Genomic DNA, 16,025 nt, shown 5'->3' with positions numbered 1-16,025 from the left:
CTCAGAAAAATCTTCACAAAAAATCTTAGTCGTCAATCTGAAATATTAGTAAAAACACTCAGACAGACGGGCGGATGGGCGTTTGAAATATAGGCTAACTTTGCTCTTGTAAAAGTTAGTCTGAAATAAGAAAAAAATTGTATGTTTTGTTTCTTCTAAACTTCTAATCAGGATAATCTTTTTCTGCCATATAAAGTAAAATGGAGATTAAAGAACTAATAGTCAAAACTTTTAGTTTAGTTTCGCTACAAAAATAATACAATCAAACAAGAATCCTAATGCTTTATTGTAAAACTTTGTTGCATGTGTGTTTATCAAATGATAATAGCCTAGACTTAATTTTTGCACATATTATATTATTATACGCTGGCAGCCAGACATAATACTATAAAACATATTAAAATAAACTTTAAAATACACCACTGTAAAAAAAAATAATAAGTTTTTCTCCTCCAAAGTCCATTAAAGTATAGAATCTTTGAATATATCTATTGGCGTAACATTTTGATGGCTATCCGCAAAGATAAGTAATAGGATGTCCTGTCTGTCACTTTGTGGATCTAACCGCTTGATCGAATTCGACATGGCTCCCCTTTACAGTAAAGCTTCTTTTAGGTTCAGGGAATGTTTATAACTATTTTAGGGGAAGAGCACCTTAAACCTCCCAGAAAAATCACCCATAAATAAAAAACCTCTCAAATTTATTTTTTTCTTTTTCTTTTAAAACTAAAATTAGAACTAAAGGGTCGACTTCAATGACATAACCAATTTAATTTAATGCCAAACAACAGTTTTTCCTATTTTTTAATGATTTTTAAGAGTGTAAATAAGGCGAGACAGACATAATTAGATTGCAGTAAAAAAATTGTCTATTGTAAATATACTTTTTTTTGTAATTTTGCATATTAATGTCATTTACTTTAAAACTGTCCACGCTTTTGAATTTTGATATTAATCAAAATAGACAAAAGTGCTGAACGTCTCATTTTTTTTGCAGGAAAAAGGATTCTGTTACACCAAGTGTCGGTTAAAAAATAAAAGGGTGGAGGGGGGGGGGGGTCAGTTTTCTTCCCATGACTAACCCCTCCGGAACCTGCAACTGCAGTGCCCTAACCCTGCAGGGTTACCCAGTATCCAATATAACCTAAACTAATCATCTTATCTAAATTAATAAGCAAACAAATGGAAACCCACCCCCCCCCCTACTTATTTGAAATTAATGAGCATTCAGTATATAATGTACTTAGTCAGTCAGTCTGTCGGTTATGCTTCAAACGACATAAAAACTTTAGTCTTATATAATGGGTTCGTATATCTCTCTTTTTTATTCCTTTTTTATGAGAACTGAAAATCTGCCTTATAACTTACTTTGTCTGCCTATCCATGAATTTGTGTTGCTTAGCTCCTTAAGGATGGTTGTAGTCAGTCATCCTTGATTAATCAATTATTTTTTTTTATTTTTAGTTGCAACATTGGGACGAGAATGAGGAGTACAAAATCAAGCAGAGCAGAGAAGGACTTATTCTAGAACTTGGAAGAAGTGGAGAGACACAAGGTGAGTGCATGGACAGACAGACAGACGTTAGTTATAGAGTAGCTAACCCGCGACCGTGTCTCAACACGTAAGAGAGGTGATAGGTTTGAACCTCGGCCCGAGACCGCATGATAACCACAGACGTTAAAAATGGTTCCTACTGCTGCTATGTCAGGTGCGGGATATAAATAGTTAGATTAGGGGTAATGCCTTGGCCCACAAACATGCGCAACTCATTACCATGTACGGTTAGGACTTCCCAGACAAAGGTCGTACAATGGTAGGGTTGATTGTCTATATTTTACTTAACCTAATATCCTTGGGTTTTAGAGTATCGCATTTCATTACAAACGGATAATGCTCTGGATTCTCTATATGATCAATTAAAAACGAAGGAGAATTTGCAAACGCCATAAAATGCGTTTTCACCACTTCAAAGTAGTTGATTTACACAACAGGGGTGTAGAGCTACATTATAGTTGTAAGTTGACAATGGATCTAAAGAAATAAGACAATAGACGATAAATTGTCCTCAATAATAAAGAGAAAAATTCATAGAGGGGAAGGGGACATTGGGCTGTTTATTACACTAGTCTCCAAAGTCTTATAATAATATTTTCTTATTCGATGGCTTAATAACCTTGGGGCTTTTATTGAATTTTGAAAGGTTGGTTTATTTAGTTGAGTTTCCAAGCGTTTCAACTACTAATTGTAATCTACAGAAGGGATAATTGAGTGTATCATCATTAGAAATGTACATCAATCTATCGGGCAATGTCTTATCACTTTAGATCCCTGATATAGACATTCGTACAAAGGTTGTGTAATGCAATAGTAAAAGGATATTATTAGAATAGATCCTCATCTCTGTAATAAGATCAAATACTCGTTAACCTTGGCTGGAAACCTAAAAATTTCTATAAACATTTTCTCTCCTAGTTTAACAATCAAGTGGTTTTATTTTTATAGATCAGGGTGTTTTAACTAAACAGCGTATAACGGCACAACTTATCAGCTAACTAATGGACCGATTTGGTTTTCCTTATTTTGTTTCATGTGAAGATTTGTTATCCATTTTGAATCCATAGGTTGTATCCGCTAGTCTTTACCATAAATTATATGTATATCTCGCAATGAATCTTTACCTAATGTCCAGGACAGGTTTTAAGCTATTTTCTATAGTATATGTCATCCCCTTTTGAAAAACAAAATATAAATGTGGATTGTATTCTTATCCCTTTTGAAGCCAACTATATTGTCTAAGTACAAAGGTACATTAATATGAATATATAATTAGGCTGTTTACTTTTTTGCTTTTCTTAAAGAACACGGTATTAAATGTTTTTATTCAAATTTTTTTAAATTATCGTATCACATTTTTTCTTGTCCTAAAAGTCGCTAACCCAACTCGCACTAAATAGTCTAAAACTTAACCCAGTGATACAAAGCTTATTAGACAAATCATCAAGATTTTTGCAAGATCTTACAAGTCAATTTGTATCGTTATTTTTAAGTTCATTCCAAACGAACAAAAAATGTAATATAAGTATTTTTGAGTGATGGAAAAGGAAGAAGCAAAATGTATCTCCTTTGATAAAATTATGTAGGGATCTTAAGGAATAACAATGAAGATAAATATATGTACATTCCCAATATGAATAAAAGCAAATATCAAAGTTTGGACACTGCTAATTAAACCAACTAATGTCAGAACGTGTATTTAAAACTTTTAGTACCAGTATAATGTACAGTCTATTGTCCACTCCCTCCCTGAGTATCTGAGTATATTGTAGACTGGTCTAATAAAGATTATTGAACAAGGCTTGAAAGTACAAACAAGAACGACAAAATTCATAAGTAACTTAGCTCATAAATTGTCGATGGTTTACCTCAAAGCGCCATAGCCGAGCCCCTTATTTTGAAATAAACTGAAAATAGAGGGAGTATAGTTTTGCATAGGTTTTAATCTTAGTTAAGGTTACAAATAGGTTATGACATGAGACGGGTTTAATGTATTCGCTAGTGACTTTGAGGGAATGCACCCAATTTTCAATTCTAAGAACAGACGAATATATAGACGAACAATTGGATTCTTAAAGGCGGAATGAACGAACAGAGAGATAAAAAATATTTATTGTACATAAACTCTCAAACAATTAGAATTGAGAAGGCTTGAATAAAGCGAAATATATTTTCTACAAAGAAGTTTGTTCTTACTGTTTAGTTAGCTCTAGCCGCGCGTTTTTTGAAAATATTTATTGAATATAAGCTCAAACTTTAGCAAAGATATTTAATAGCAACTGAACAAATCACATTTTCGAAATTCGGTGTATTCCCAGAGCATTACATTACCAACAGAAAAAGTAAGAACATAAAAAACAAATCATAGGGTAGCTTCGCCACTAAAGTATTGGCCCTGTAATTAAGATCTTATCATTAAGATTTTCTTATATTTTATCTACCAATTAATTTTAAATGGGTTTATTTTAGGTGGATAGATAGATTAAAAGAAAACCTTTTATCCTTATGTAAAAGTAACAGGATGTAAATGTTTCTATCTGAACCGATATGTTTCTTATTTACTGTAAAGTTTCCCATAAGTTTATAACTATTTTGGGGAAGGGTACCTACACTCTCACAAGATAAATCCCCCCTAAAAAAATTCCCCCCTCCCTCCAAAACAAATAGTGGAGATTTCTTCTTGTCGCTTGTAAAACTAATTAACTACAAGACATTCGTATGTCTTTTAATTGTATGTTTTCATATGAAGCTTTATAAATGGTCAGGTTTTTATCTATCTTGTATTCATCATAAAAAAAATCCCAATATATTTATTTTCAGTTGTTCCAAACCATTGTTGGTATGAGGGTAACAGATACGACTGTGGTCTTAGTCTTTCATGTGTTTTTGCAGGCGCAAAGGTAGGAATTTTAAAAGAGATTCTTTTTTTATAACTGGTGCCAGTCCATAACCCTTAAAGAATAGCTCTTAACGTTGATATAAGCATGTTAGAATTATACTATCTATTGAAAACTTGCATGAAGATTTCTGTATCAATTAGGTAAGATTTAGATAGCGTGGTAACTCTATAAAGGGTAAGAAAGTCCGTACGTCTCTTCAAAACAGTTATGAAACAATCCTATTCGTTAAATTGTTTTAATAATTATTTCTAATACAACAAGGTTTAATATTTATAGTTCAAAATAAAATTGTTTAACTACATTTTTAATTTAGAAATCCACAATTATTACCCATCAATTTTTATAGAGAATAATAAACAAAGATGACAACATCCATAAAAGCGAAGCTCATAAACTGTAGGACAGACTAACATTAACACTTGTAAAGTGTCAGAATCCCAATTATAGAAAAGCTTCGCTTTTAAAAATACATTTTGACCAAATGTTTAGACTAATTACAAAAGCAATAAATGTTTATTTGCAATTCAAGTATATGTATTTAAATTAACATAATTTTAATTAAATCATTTAAATAGTGGCCAAAGTACCGTTTATTTTGTAATAAAAAAAAATAAAAATAAACTTTAAAATTTTGACCAATTTTAATTCCTTTAGCTTTATGTTGTTGTTTTTTTTTGAGAGGGGGGAGGGGGAAGGCTCGGTAATTTGTTAAAGAAAACAATACAACCACCAAAACACATTGACTCTTTGACGTTTCCTAGCTTGTTTGTAAAGCGTACCCCTGTACGATAAAAAGCCTGAAAAATTTTATAGTTATAGATGACACATGAAATTGAAATACTCTCAAGGAGTAACATATACAGTTTTATGCACATATAGTAAATGTATTGGTTGATTAGATTTTTAAAGAAAAAAGCCACATTTTCGAGCAGACAGATGGACGGACAGACCAAACATATTTTCCAAGTATCTGCACTACTTAATAACTTGTAAGACTAATTATAAAGATATTAACCTTAGTTTTTGGTCTCATAATTTACTCAGCACACTCTCAGTTTACAAACAATGGCTGTACATGGTAATTATGAATATTTTGGTCAAAATTTATTGCAGTTTTATGCATTTTTCTTTGCCATAAATAAAACTTATTTTAGACTATTTGAAACTAGGATTCCATAGGTAAAAATCAGGGTTTTTTAGAGATAAGACAATGACCAATAAATTTATGTACATCCCCAATGATGATACACACAATTACCCCTTCTGTAGATTACAATTAGTGATTTAAACGTTTGGAAACTCAAATAAATGAACCAACCAATCAAAATTCAATAAAAGTCCCAAAGGTTACTAAGCCAACGAATAAAACTTTGGAGACTAGTATAAAAAAAGCCCAATGTCCCCTCTTTCCCTAGGATTAAATTCATTTAACTGGTCGCCTTTAAAGCAAAGAATAAAATATAAAACCGTCTGACATGTGATATCAACTAGTTAAAAACTTCTAATACTTTATAAGAAAATTTTTATTGTCATTTATGAGCTCTTTTACAGCGCGGCAGTTTATAATAAGGTAATGTTGAAGAGCCTTGATCTAAAATGAAAGGTGTGTCATCACTTTCGCAAAAATACCAGTATTCAAAAAGGTGCTTTCCCTCAAATCAATTTATGACAACTTCTCTTATTTTATAATGAGAGGGTGGGGGTGTGGAATTTTTTGGAAATGAAACGAAAAAGGGTCATGAGGTGCTTACTACACACCCTTTGAGATACAACAACCTTAAGTGGAAACAAAGTAAAACTAAGGATACTGGAAATTTTATAATCTTTATTCAATCGGTAATAACATGCTTTTTATGCATAAATCCTGAGGGGAGCTTCACATTACGGGTATATTTATATAGCTTTCATATTAAAAACATAAATTGATGTATTTCCTCACTTACTTAAAATCATATTGCTGTAAACAAAACTTATTGATAAAAAACACTGCTAGTTTGTATGACCCATTTAGGGTTTAATAGCAGTACCCAAAGGCTTTAAGCCAACAAATGAGAGAATGTGTTTATACAATCTTTGGCACTAGTATAATTTACAGTCCAATGTTTCCTCCCTCCCTCTCATTCTTAATTATTTTTTTTCTGTTCAACATTCTGCTGATTTTTCTCGGCAATGATAGAACACCAATATGAAAATGATATTAGAAAAAGTAAAAAGTAATTGCCTTCCTCAAATTATAATATAATGCGTTCATACAAAGTGTTACAAGTCTTTCGGTGTAATCCTTGGATTGTTTGTCTGCAATATGATTTGGATGTTAATACGTTAGGGAGTACTATACCGTTTTTTTTTTAATTATTTTATTCGAGTTTTACATCATAAATTATATTTCATTCTTTATGCTTAATTATGTTACTTTAAGAATAGGAGAATAGTCGCATTGTATTATAGACAGCTTTCTGCGATAATAGATTTAAATTGAGATTAAAATCAGTTTTGTTAGGCATGTGTAAAATTTTCTGTAATTCGATTTTTCATAATGGCTGAGAATCTGTTCTAATTTCAGCGGATATTAATTGGTTTTAAAGCCATGCAGGAAAGCCAATTTTCGTATTGATAGTGTGGAAACTTGAAAGTGTTACATGGAGCTTCCAAATGCACATTAAGATTATAATAATAGTAAAACTAAATTTTGTTAAAGCTTTGCTATTGAGTATTGAATGGCTGTTTTAAAAGAATACTTTTTGGTATAATTTCAACAGGAATTATCTTTTTATTCCCCGGGCTTTGATTAAATTCAATGTTAGCAATGCTACTCAATAATCAACCTTTATTTCATATTAAAAAACCTAACTAAAAAAACTCTGACTTATTAATAAGTCATAAATTTTGGATATTATTCAATAAATCTTTTTTATGGCTGGTAAATATAAACCTTCGGAAGGAAAAAGGGTTGTGAATTGATCCAACTGTTATTTTCCCTTTTGAAGAAAATCTTCCTATACTTTTATTGGGTAGGTAAGGAGTGCCTCGCTAGTGCCCTAAGGAACTAGAAACACGATAATAAAAGATTTAGTTAGGTAGTTTTTGTTTTGAGGTATGATATTGAAATACTAGCTGAGAAATATTATTAATTAATATTCCAGCATGGCTTAAAACCCAATTAATATCAGCCGGATTAGAACCGGTTCTCGGCCATTCTGAAAAATCATGTATAGCAATGTATTTGAGAAAATTTTCTACGTATAATGATAAGTAGTTTTATTTGCCCGCGCCTTCAGCCTCTCTAGGCTAACAAAACTAGTTTAAATCTTATAATTTTTATTTTGATAATCGTGGAAAGCTGTCTATAATACGATGCGAGCATTGACAATGTAAACCATCATCCTTGTTATGATTTCATTAATTTGATTAAATTTCGTCGGCATATGCAATGCAACCAGAATATTATTCATGTTTAAACAACAACAGACATTACTATAGGCATTGTTTCTAGTAGCAAAGCTACTCTAACATTCGAAATGTCCGTCTTTAACAAACGGTTAGGGAGAAACTTGAATTTGCTATTCAACATAGACGGCTGGAAGTTTATGTAAAGATTTCCTTTTCGTAATTTTTATGACCATGAATACCTGCTCTATAACCTATTTGTCCGTATGTCTATCCACACATTTTATTGTGCTACGCGACTTATAGATGTTGTCATCATAGTTTAGTAACAAATCGGCTCTGTCTGTCTTTTCTGCGGGGAAATTTGGTTTACTAAAGGATTCTACTAGAATTTAGAGATACACAGTTGACGTGACCAAGGGGCCTCATCACTATATGTATATTTCTTTGTTCGTCGGAAATGTTATGGATAACACAGCTACAAATAAACATGACTGATAAAAACGATCTAAAAAATATATATTGTTGATTATTTTACTTCTTTTTTTAGGCGTTGGATTTGTGCAATGGTGGAATAATTTGGAGTTGTTGTGTACCTAGAGATGATATTCTAGATCAGGTAAAATTTGGAAATTGATTGATAAACGGTGGATAAGAACCAGTTCTCAGCCACACTAAAAATCATGTATCGTATCGTATTATATACAGTTTTCTACGAATATAAAAATATTTAATCATAATATTGAAATCAGTTTTGTTAGCCACCACCTTCGGCATCTCAAAACTGGTTTTGATATTATAAGTGAACATTTTTATTTCCTGCGGAAAGCTGTTTATAATCCGATGCGATAAATAACTATACTTATATTTACATAGCGCAGCTACTCTATGACATGGATATAATAAGTTTTTGGAGTTTTATATAGGATAAACTATTTGCGCAACTACTCTAATATACTTCAATTTTCTAATAGAGCATGGAGTTATTGCTAATCAACGTATAGACGGGAGTATGGAACACTTTACATATAGAAATGCTTCGCTTAATTTTCTTTGTATATTTAGGATGAGATCGATGAAAAACATGGCATTAAAAACGCAAGTAAGGTTTTTTTATACAGTAAGACCAACAAAAAGTACCTTTTAGGGTGCACTTCACAGCCCTTATTTCTTCATATATCATCATAAGTTATAAGACTACTCTATTGTAAAATTATATTCCTTTTTTTGGAATTTCAATAAAAGTTTAGACAGATCTAGTACTAAGTTCATTTTAATATAGAATTAAAATAAAACTTTTTTATTTAAATTTGAATTTTTAAAGTATAAAAATAAAACCAAAATAATTGAAAAGAAGGTGTATCAACTTTTTTTATAGCTAGCCGGTTCTTTTAGTAAGTAGTAGATGTAAAATTTTTCATAGAATTCAGATATGCAATCGGTTTTTTTGTAGACCTCTTATTTTTTAAGTAATTTAAGTTTTTTAAAAAAAGATTAAGTCGATTTTAAGGTACTAAAACGCAACAAAAAAAAGGAAGAAAATGTCCATTATGTACAAAAATAGTAAGATCTTTAATTTGACACCTTACTTTTTGAATTTTGTCAGGTAATTATTTAAAAAATTGATTTTTTTAAACCCACGAGAATAAAAACTTTGAACTTAATTTTATCATTTCACAGGTAAAAAAATATGGGTTCATATATACCTTTAGAATCAGAAAAATATTACGAATCCATTGTAAGCAAAATTGAAAAAAAGTAAAAAAATAAAAAATAAACAAATGGCCAATTATATTTTTTGTTCAGGCAACACTTTCGTCTTCCCTTTTTACCCCCTCTTTACCCCCTTCCCATTTTTATACTCAATTCAAGAATTAAGACGTTGCCTGTATAATATAATATGATATTTTCATATAATTCCTTTTATTGTAGTTTATATACTATATTGTAAACTTTTTTTCAATTTTGCTTACAATGGATTCGTAATATTTTTCTGATTCTAAAGGTATATATGAACCCATATTTTTTTACCTGTGAAATGATAAAATTAAGTTCAAAGTTTTTACTCTTGTGGGTTTTAAAAAATCGATTTTTTCAATAATTACCTGACAGAATTGAAAAAGTAAGGTGTCAAATTAAAGATCTTACTATTTTTGTTCATAATGGCCATTTTCTTTCTTTTTTTTGTTGCATTTTAGTACCTTAAAATCGACTTAATTTTTTTTTAAAAACTTAAATTACTTAGAAAATAAAAGGTCTACAAAAAAAACCGATTGCATATCTAAATTCTATGAAAAATTGTACATCTACTACTTACTAAAAGAACCGGCTAGCTATAAAAAAAAAGTTGATACACCTTCTTTTGAGAAAAAAAAATCATTTAGACGCATGACGATTGGACTATTCTTCCAAAACTATCCTTTTTTTGGACACCTCTTCGCTTTTCTATATCTTTTGCATGCTGCAGCCATTTCATAATCTTAAAACTACAAGAAGCAAAGCTACTTTACAAGGCCTAGTTGTCTTTATATAGATTTGAAAATAATCAGAAAAGAAAATATAGCCAATTGATTTTTGATTTTAAAAAGAAAATGCAAAGGCTTTAGTTTTGACAAAAATAATTTACCCCTTTTGAGATCTGAATGTTCTATTTGGACATATGTATTGTTTTTCATCTTTTTTGCAAGAATATATTTTTTCCAACAATAAAAGACACATTTTTGGAAATGATTCAAAAAAAAATTGGGGAAGGTACGAAGATGATTAAAGTCCCTTAACAGATTATGACGTCATACGATAGAATAGCCAATGAGAGGCCAGTATACACTGTAATTCAACAATGGTAAAATTTATGCTGGCCTCTCATTGGTTATTTTATCGTATGACGTCATAATCTGTTGAGGGACTTTAATCATCTTGGAAGGTACTGATACTCCCCACCGCCCTCTTGTGTCTATGGGAGGACTATGTAAGACTTTTGAAAGTTAAGCCAAATGGATTTTATACAGCTTCATACTCATGAATGTAATTATTATGTAGTATTTTTAAGATTATGAAAACTTCTTTTCTCTATCATTTCATTTTAAAATAAACAAACAGTTATCCAGGTAAAACGTTGATGCAACGACTTGAAAACATTGTGACTAAATAATTAAACAGTTTTAACGAGAATTAAAAACATAATACAACCTGAAATTGCAGCTTATATGAACACAGAACCTGCTGGTTATGAATCCATCTTCAACTATGATACCGGTTATAATCAGGTAATCCATTTAAATGTCGTAGCCACTCTATAACTAACTTATATCAGCTGGTTCGTGTTTCTGTCCGACTGTAAAAGTGTAGACGTTCAATAAAATTTAAAGGAAACAGACCCTACAAGTTAAAAAGGTTGTATGGTCAGCCTATCGGAGGTCACCACGTACAATTACATGTACAGTAAACACATACTCAAATTTCAAAGAAATACAACTATGGGAGGTTTCGAATTCGAGTCTGAAGCATACTGCCTCATCTTACAAGAGACATTAAAATGGTATTGCTGCAATGTCTACAATGTGACATCAATAGTCAGAGTAGGGGAAATGCCTTGTCCCAAAAACTTGCACAGTTAGAACCTCCAGTCAAAGGTCGTGTAGAAGCAAAATACATTATGATTGAAATATAATTTAGCTTTTTAATACTTTTTAAAATATTCAGGAAATATTTTCCCCCACCCGTCCTCCCCGACCTCAGAGGCCCCAGCGACCACAATTTTACCGTCCCCCACATCCTGCACATTTAGGTGAGCTAGCTTTATCCTATTACATAAAGTAGAAAGATTTTTGTGTGTAGCAAAGGATCTGGATAACCTCTGAACCTTATCCTTTACAATGTAACTTCTTATAGTTAATGGGAAGGTTTATGACTATTTTGGGGAAGGGTACCACCACCCTACCAAGAGAAATCGCCCCTAGCAAAGAAATATCCAAAAAGAAAGCTGTACATTCCTTCATACAAACCTTTTCTTTTTAAGACTACTTATTAAAGTAGTGGGAGCGACTACTCCCTTCCTTTCCCTACCTAGTCCAATTATAAAGCAGATTTAGTAAATTATTCGTGATTTTATTCTTCTGAAAAACAAGAATTCGTTTAAGTCTCTACCTTTTCCACTTTTAAAAGCTTTCATAAAATGAAGAATTTGTAAGTAAAATAAAACAGAAATAAATATATTCACATGAAAGGTTTATAGAGTTGCTAACGGTCTGATCCTAATTGCATAAAGAAAAGCTCTGCTTTTAAAATAATATTGAATTTAGCATAATATTATTAATCATAAAAAGCATAACCATTGACCTAGGAATTAATTATCATAATGGTTGCTTTAATTTTAAACTTAACTTATTTATAAATTCTTATTTTAAACATTTTATATTTGAATTTAAAATTCTCGATGTCTTTAAGCGAATTTCTGATATTTTAACAGACCAAATGAGTTGTATACTCTCCAACCCTTCACGAGAAAATGAAGTCGTCTATCGTCAATAGCAGCTGAATAAAAATATTTTCCACCAAAGCATTACAGACTGACGGACGGACATATAGAGTTAATGAGTTATTGGGGGACTTCGCTATTGAAAATAGAACACGGCAATTATACTGATAATTAACGATATGAATTAAATCAAGATAAGTTTTTTAAAGGGGTTAGTAAGCATTTACACTCTCTAAAAGGTAAAATTTATCCTTTTCCCAAAATAATACCATAAACATGTCAGTCATTCCATTTCAGAGATCCTAAATAACAGAAATACATAATGATGAAAGTCAAACAAAAGCTATACTAGATTTCCTAAAATACTTTATACTTTATACATCGTTTGTGAGTTAAATTGAATTATGAGACAGAGGAGACAATGGGGTGTTTATTGTACTAGTCCCCAAAGTTTTATATTAACGTTTTCTTATTCGTTGGTCTACCAACTTTGGGGACTTTTGAGTTGGTTGATTCATTAAGTTGAGTGTTCAAACGTTTCAAGCAATATTTTTTTTCTACAGAAAGGAATAATTTTGTGTATCATCATTGCGGAAGTAGATCAATTAGTCGGCTATTTTCTTATTCCTTTTGATCCCTGTTAGTTACCTTTGCTATGTTAAATTTCTACGAATAGTATCAAAATTGTTAACAAGAATCAGAGATAGATAAGTCAATGAACAGTAATTTCTGATTTGGGAAAATTTGCTCTTTTCTCCTTAAACTTATTTTGAGGAAAGAAAGGATGAAGATTAATTTAAGTCTAATTGTTTTTCCCTCCTTGACAAGAATAAAAATGAATATTGTTTACAAATATAGAATGTTGCATTATGCTGTACTTAGTCCATTGATTACTAAAGATGAAAGATCTGGTAGATCATTTTAAGTTGTACTAAATACCTATTTTACCTTTTTATTTTTGACGAGAAAAATATCATTCTAGCTCCTGCATGGGATATTATCTTTGTTATCTTCTAACTCTTACTTAAACTAACGTAATCTATAATAAGTATAAGTTCCATAAGTTGATGGTATAAATGCTAAATGAGAAAAACAGCGAATACTAATTGTAATTAAGAAAATTGTTATGGCACTAAAGGTTTTTTTGTCCTACTAAGTTTTCAAAAAACATATACTGGTTTTCTTATAATATTATTGATAAAAAAAACAGGTAAGAAATTGTATGTCAAAGTTAAATTATCTTGATATTCTAAATTGTTCTTAGATTTTGATTTATTTAAAAGTAACAACTGTGCAAACTTTACATTTATTTTTAACTTAAACTTTATTTTTATTTGCAAAAAAATAAACTTCTCTATTTTTATTTTCATTAATAATCAACTAAAAGTTGATGATTTTTAACTATTTATGATTTTAATAATAAAAAAACAAGCATTCCACATACAACTTACAGAGAGTCAAATACAAATAAATTTGTTAGAATTTTCTTAAACTTATATTATTCTAGTATTTAGACAATTTTTATTTGTATAACATATATTTCATTCTAATTGCAATGTAAAAAGATATACGTGGCATTTGTACTTGCAACCAATCAGATGCCTTGATATTATCTTGTGACCAATAAGAGCTATGCAATTTGGAATTGATTAATTGAAATGAAAATGATCTGAGCTGAATGATTTTATTTTTAGAAAACTCTCGGCCTTACAATACAGCCAGCAGCCAAGTTCACTACACCAGTAAACCCACCAGGAATCATAATAAAAGCATTTGTCACATTTAAAAATTTTATCTTATACATTGTTTTTTTAAATATATAGTTTTAAAGTTAAAAAGGTATGTCAAAAGCTTTGTTGATATCTAAAAAATATGTTTAAATATAATGATTCTACCAGACCAACACCTTCATCATTCAACAGACCAAGTTCATCATACACTTCCTCATCCTCTAGCAGTTCATATACATCACCCAGCTCATCTTATACACCTCCCAGCTCATCTTATACTCCCCCAAGTTCAGCTTATAAACCTCAGGTAATTTTTAGTTTATAATATACACATCTAAACTCATCAATCATATACACCACTTAGCTCTTCATATACACCCCTCCTGTTCTTCTTAAACACCACCTAGATCATATTATACACTTGCCAGATCTTTTTTTTCGCCCCCAAAGCTCATAATATAAACCTACTTGGTCTTCTAGTTCATAAAATAATATACACATACCAGTAATCAGTTACCCGACATCATGTTACTTTAGTATATAGAATATGTGTTAATAAAAATAACCTATTTTTAGGAACCTTTGCCTCCCTATACATCTCTAGTGGAGTCACATCAGCATCAGACTTATCAAGAAACTTATCAGGTTAGAAAGTTAAAAAAGAACTGTTTCATAATAAGTTGTTTCTATAAGCGAAGAGTTTCTTAGTTTCTGTATTTGAGAAATCAGAAAGCAAAAATATAAATCAAGTCAATTAGAATAGTGCACATTTGAATAATAAAATTTTTTAACCAGATATTACCATAGTTGAGTAACGGATATAAGTACAGACAGTCCCTTAAAGAGTAGCTTTCTACTAAAATGAAGTTGTACAGTTGAAAGAAAGAGTGGTTCTTTCCATTAAAGAAGCTATCCAGCACTAACCCACTCTCCTCTTATTTTTTGGATAAATTGGAAAAAGGGTGTTTTCCTTATATTCTTTACCCCAACGGAGGGCTTTAACCATGTAGGGCCATACACTGCCTGGATTGCTAGTGGCCAATATAACCGAACATAACCTGACCTAACGTGCAACACAAACAATTTTAGATAAGGGGTTGGGGACAATTATTTAAAATCAACACCTCCTTTAAAATGGATAAGAAATAAAAATTTTATATTGATATTAATAAATATTTTTTTAGGAGCCTGATGAGTTTTATCCGAACTATATACCAGAGCGGATACCAGAGCGCATACCAGAGGAGGCTAATTATATTCATAATGAAATACAGGAAACAGACAGCTACAACTATCCCAGTACGAACATTTTTTAATCAAAAAAAATACGCGGTTTTTTTGCTAGAGAGCACTCATCAAAGCAGCTTATGGTTTCTAATAAAAAAAATAAAGTCATAAAATACAAATGACCAAAGACAGGCCAGGATACATTGGTAAATTATAATTTATACTGGCCTATCATTGGTCATTTGTATGACGGCATTTTTTATTGGGCACTTCATGACTGTCTTCTTTAATTTTTGTCTATGTTAGGTTAGGTAAGGCATATGGTGCCTGACATACTTCACATTAATAGCATGTATATATTGAAAAGGAGGGTAGGGTTTGATGGATGCTCTTTTTGCCAAAACTGTAAATATTATGATATATGTTTTATATAGTAAGTATAAATATAGAACTTAAACATTTTATAATCATTATCAGACTTTATTTCTGGTGAAAAAAATTGCACGTTTTTTTTCAGAACATGTATATTATGTAGTTGAATAAAACAGGCCATTAATTAGATATCTTCCTTTTAAAAAGTCTTTTAAGGATTGATTTTTTGCTATTGTCTAGCTATGTTTTGCATGTAATCTATTGTATAACTTTGTTTCGTGTATTTTTTATGTCTAAAACAATGAAGGATTTATAACATGAAAAGTTCTCGAGGAAGTATAAAAAAAACTTGGCTTACACATCAACAATGATTCAAA

The 16,025-nt window shown here is 30.7% G+C and overlaps 1 protein-coding gene across 1 annotated transcript in view; it reads left to right on the top strand.

The window, feature by feature from the left end:
* Positions 1-16,025, top strand: part of LOC145326377 (uncharacterized) — a 68,059-nt gene that overhangs the window by 29,503 nt on the left and 22,531 nt on the right. The window contains exons 6-15 of the mRNA XM_080169697.1: positions 1,465-1,555; positions 4,376-4,455; positions 8,393-8,461; positions 8,908-8,944; positions 11,044-11,108; positions 11,545-11,629; positions 14,014-14,074; positions 14,218-14,356; positions 14,626-14,694; positions 15,234-15,348. Coding sequence (XP_080025823.1) covers positions 1,465-1,555; positions 4,376-4,455; positions 8,393-8,461; positions 8,908-8,944; positions 11,044-11,108; positions 11,545-11,629; positions 14,014-14,074; positions 14,218-14,356; positions 14,626-14,694; positions 15,234-15,348 — 811 coding nt within the window. The remainder of the gene's footprint in view (positions 1-1,464; positions 1,556-4,375; positions 4,456-8,392; positions 8,462-8,907; positions 8,945-11,043; positions 11,109-11,544; positions 11,630-14,013; positions 14,075-14,217; positions 14,357-14,625; positions 14,695-15,233; positions 15,349-16,025) is intronic.

This window comes from Acartia tonsa, chromosome 8 (assembly GCF_053477335.1).
Source record: "Acartia tonsa isolate MP-2025a chromosome 8, ASM5347733v1, whole genome shotgun sequence".
In the NCBI taxonomy this organism is placed as follows: domain Eukaryota; kingdom Metazoa; phylum Arthropoda; class Copepoda; order Calanoida; family Acartiidae; genus Acartia; species Acartia tonsa.
This window is presented reverse-complemented; position numbering and strand designations above follow the sequence as displayed.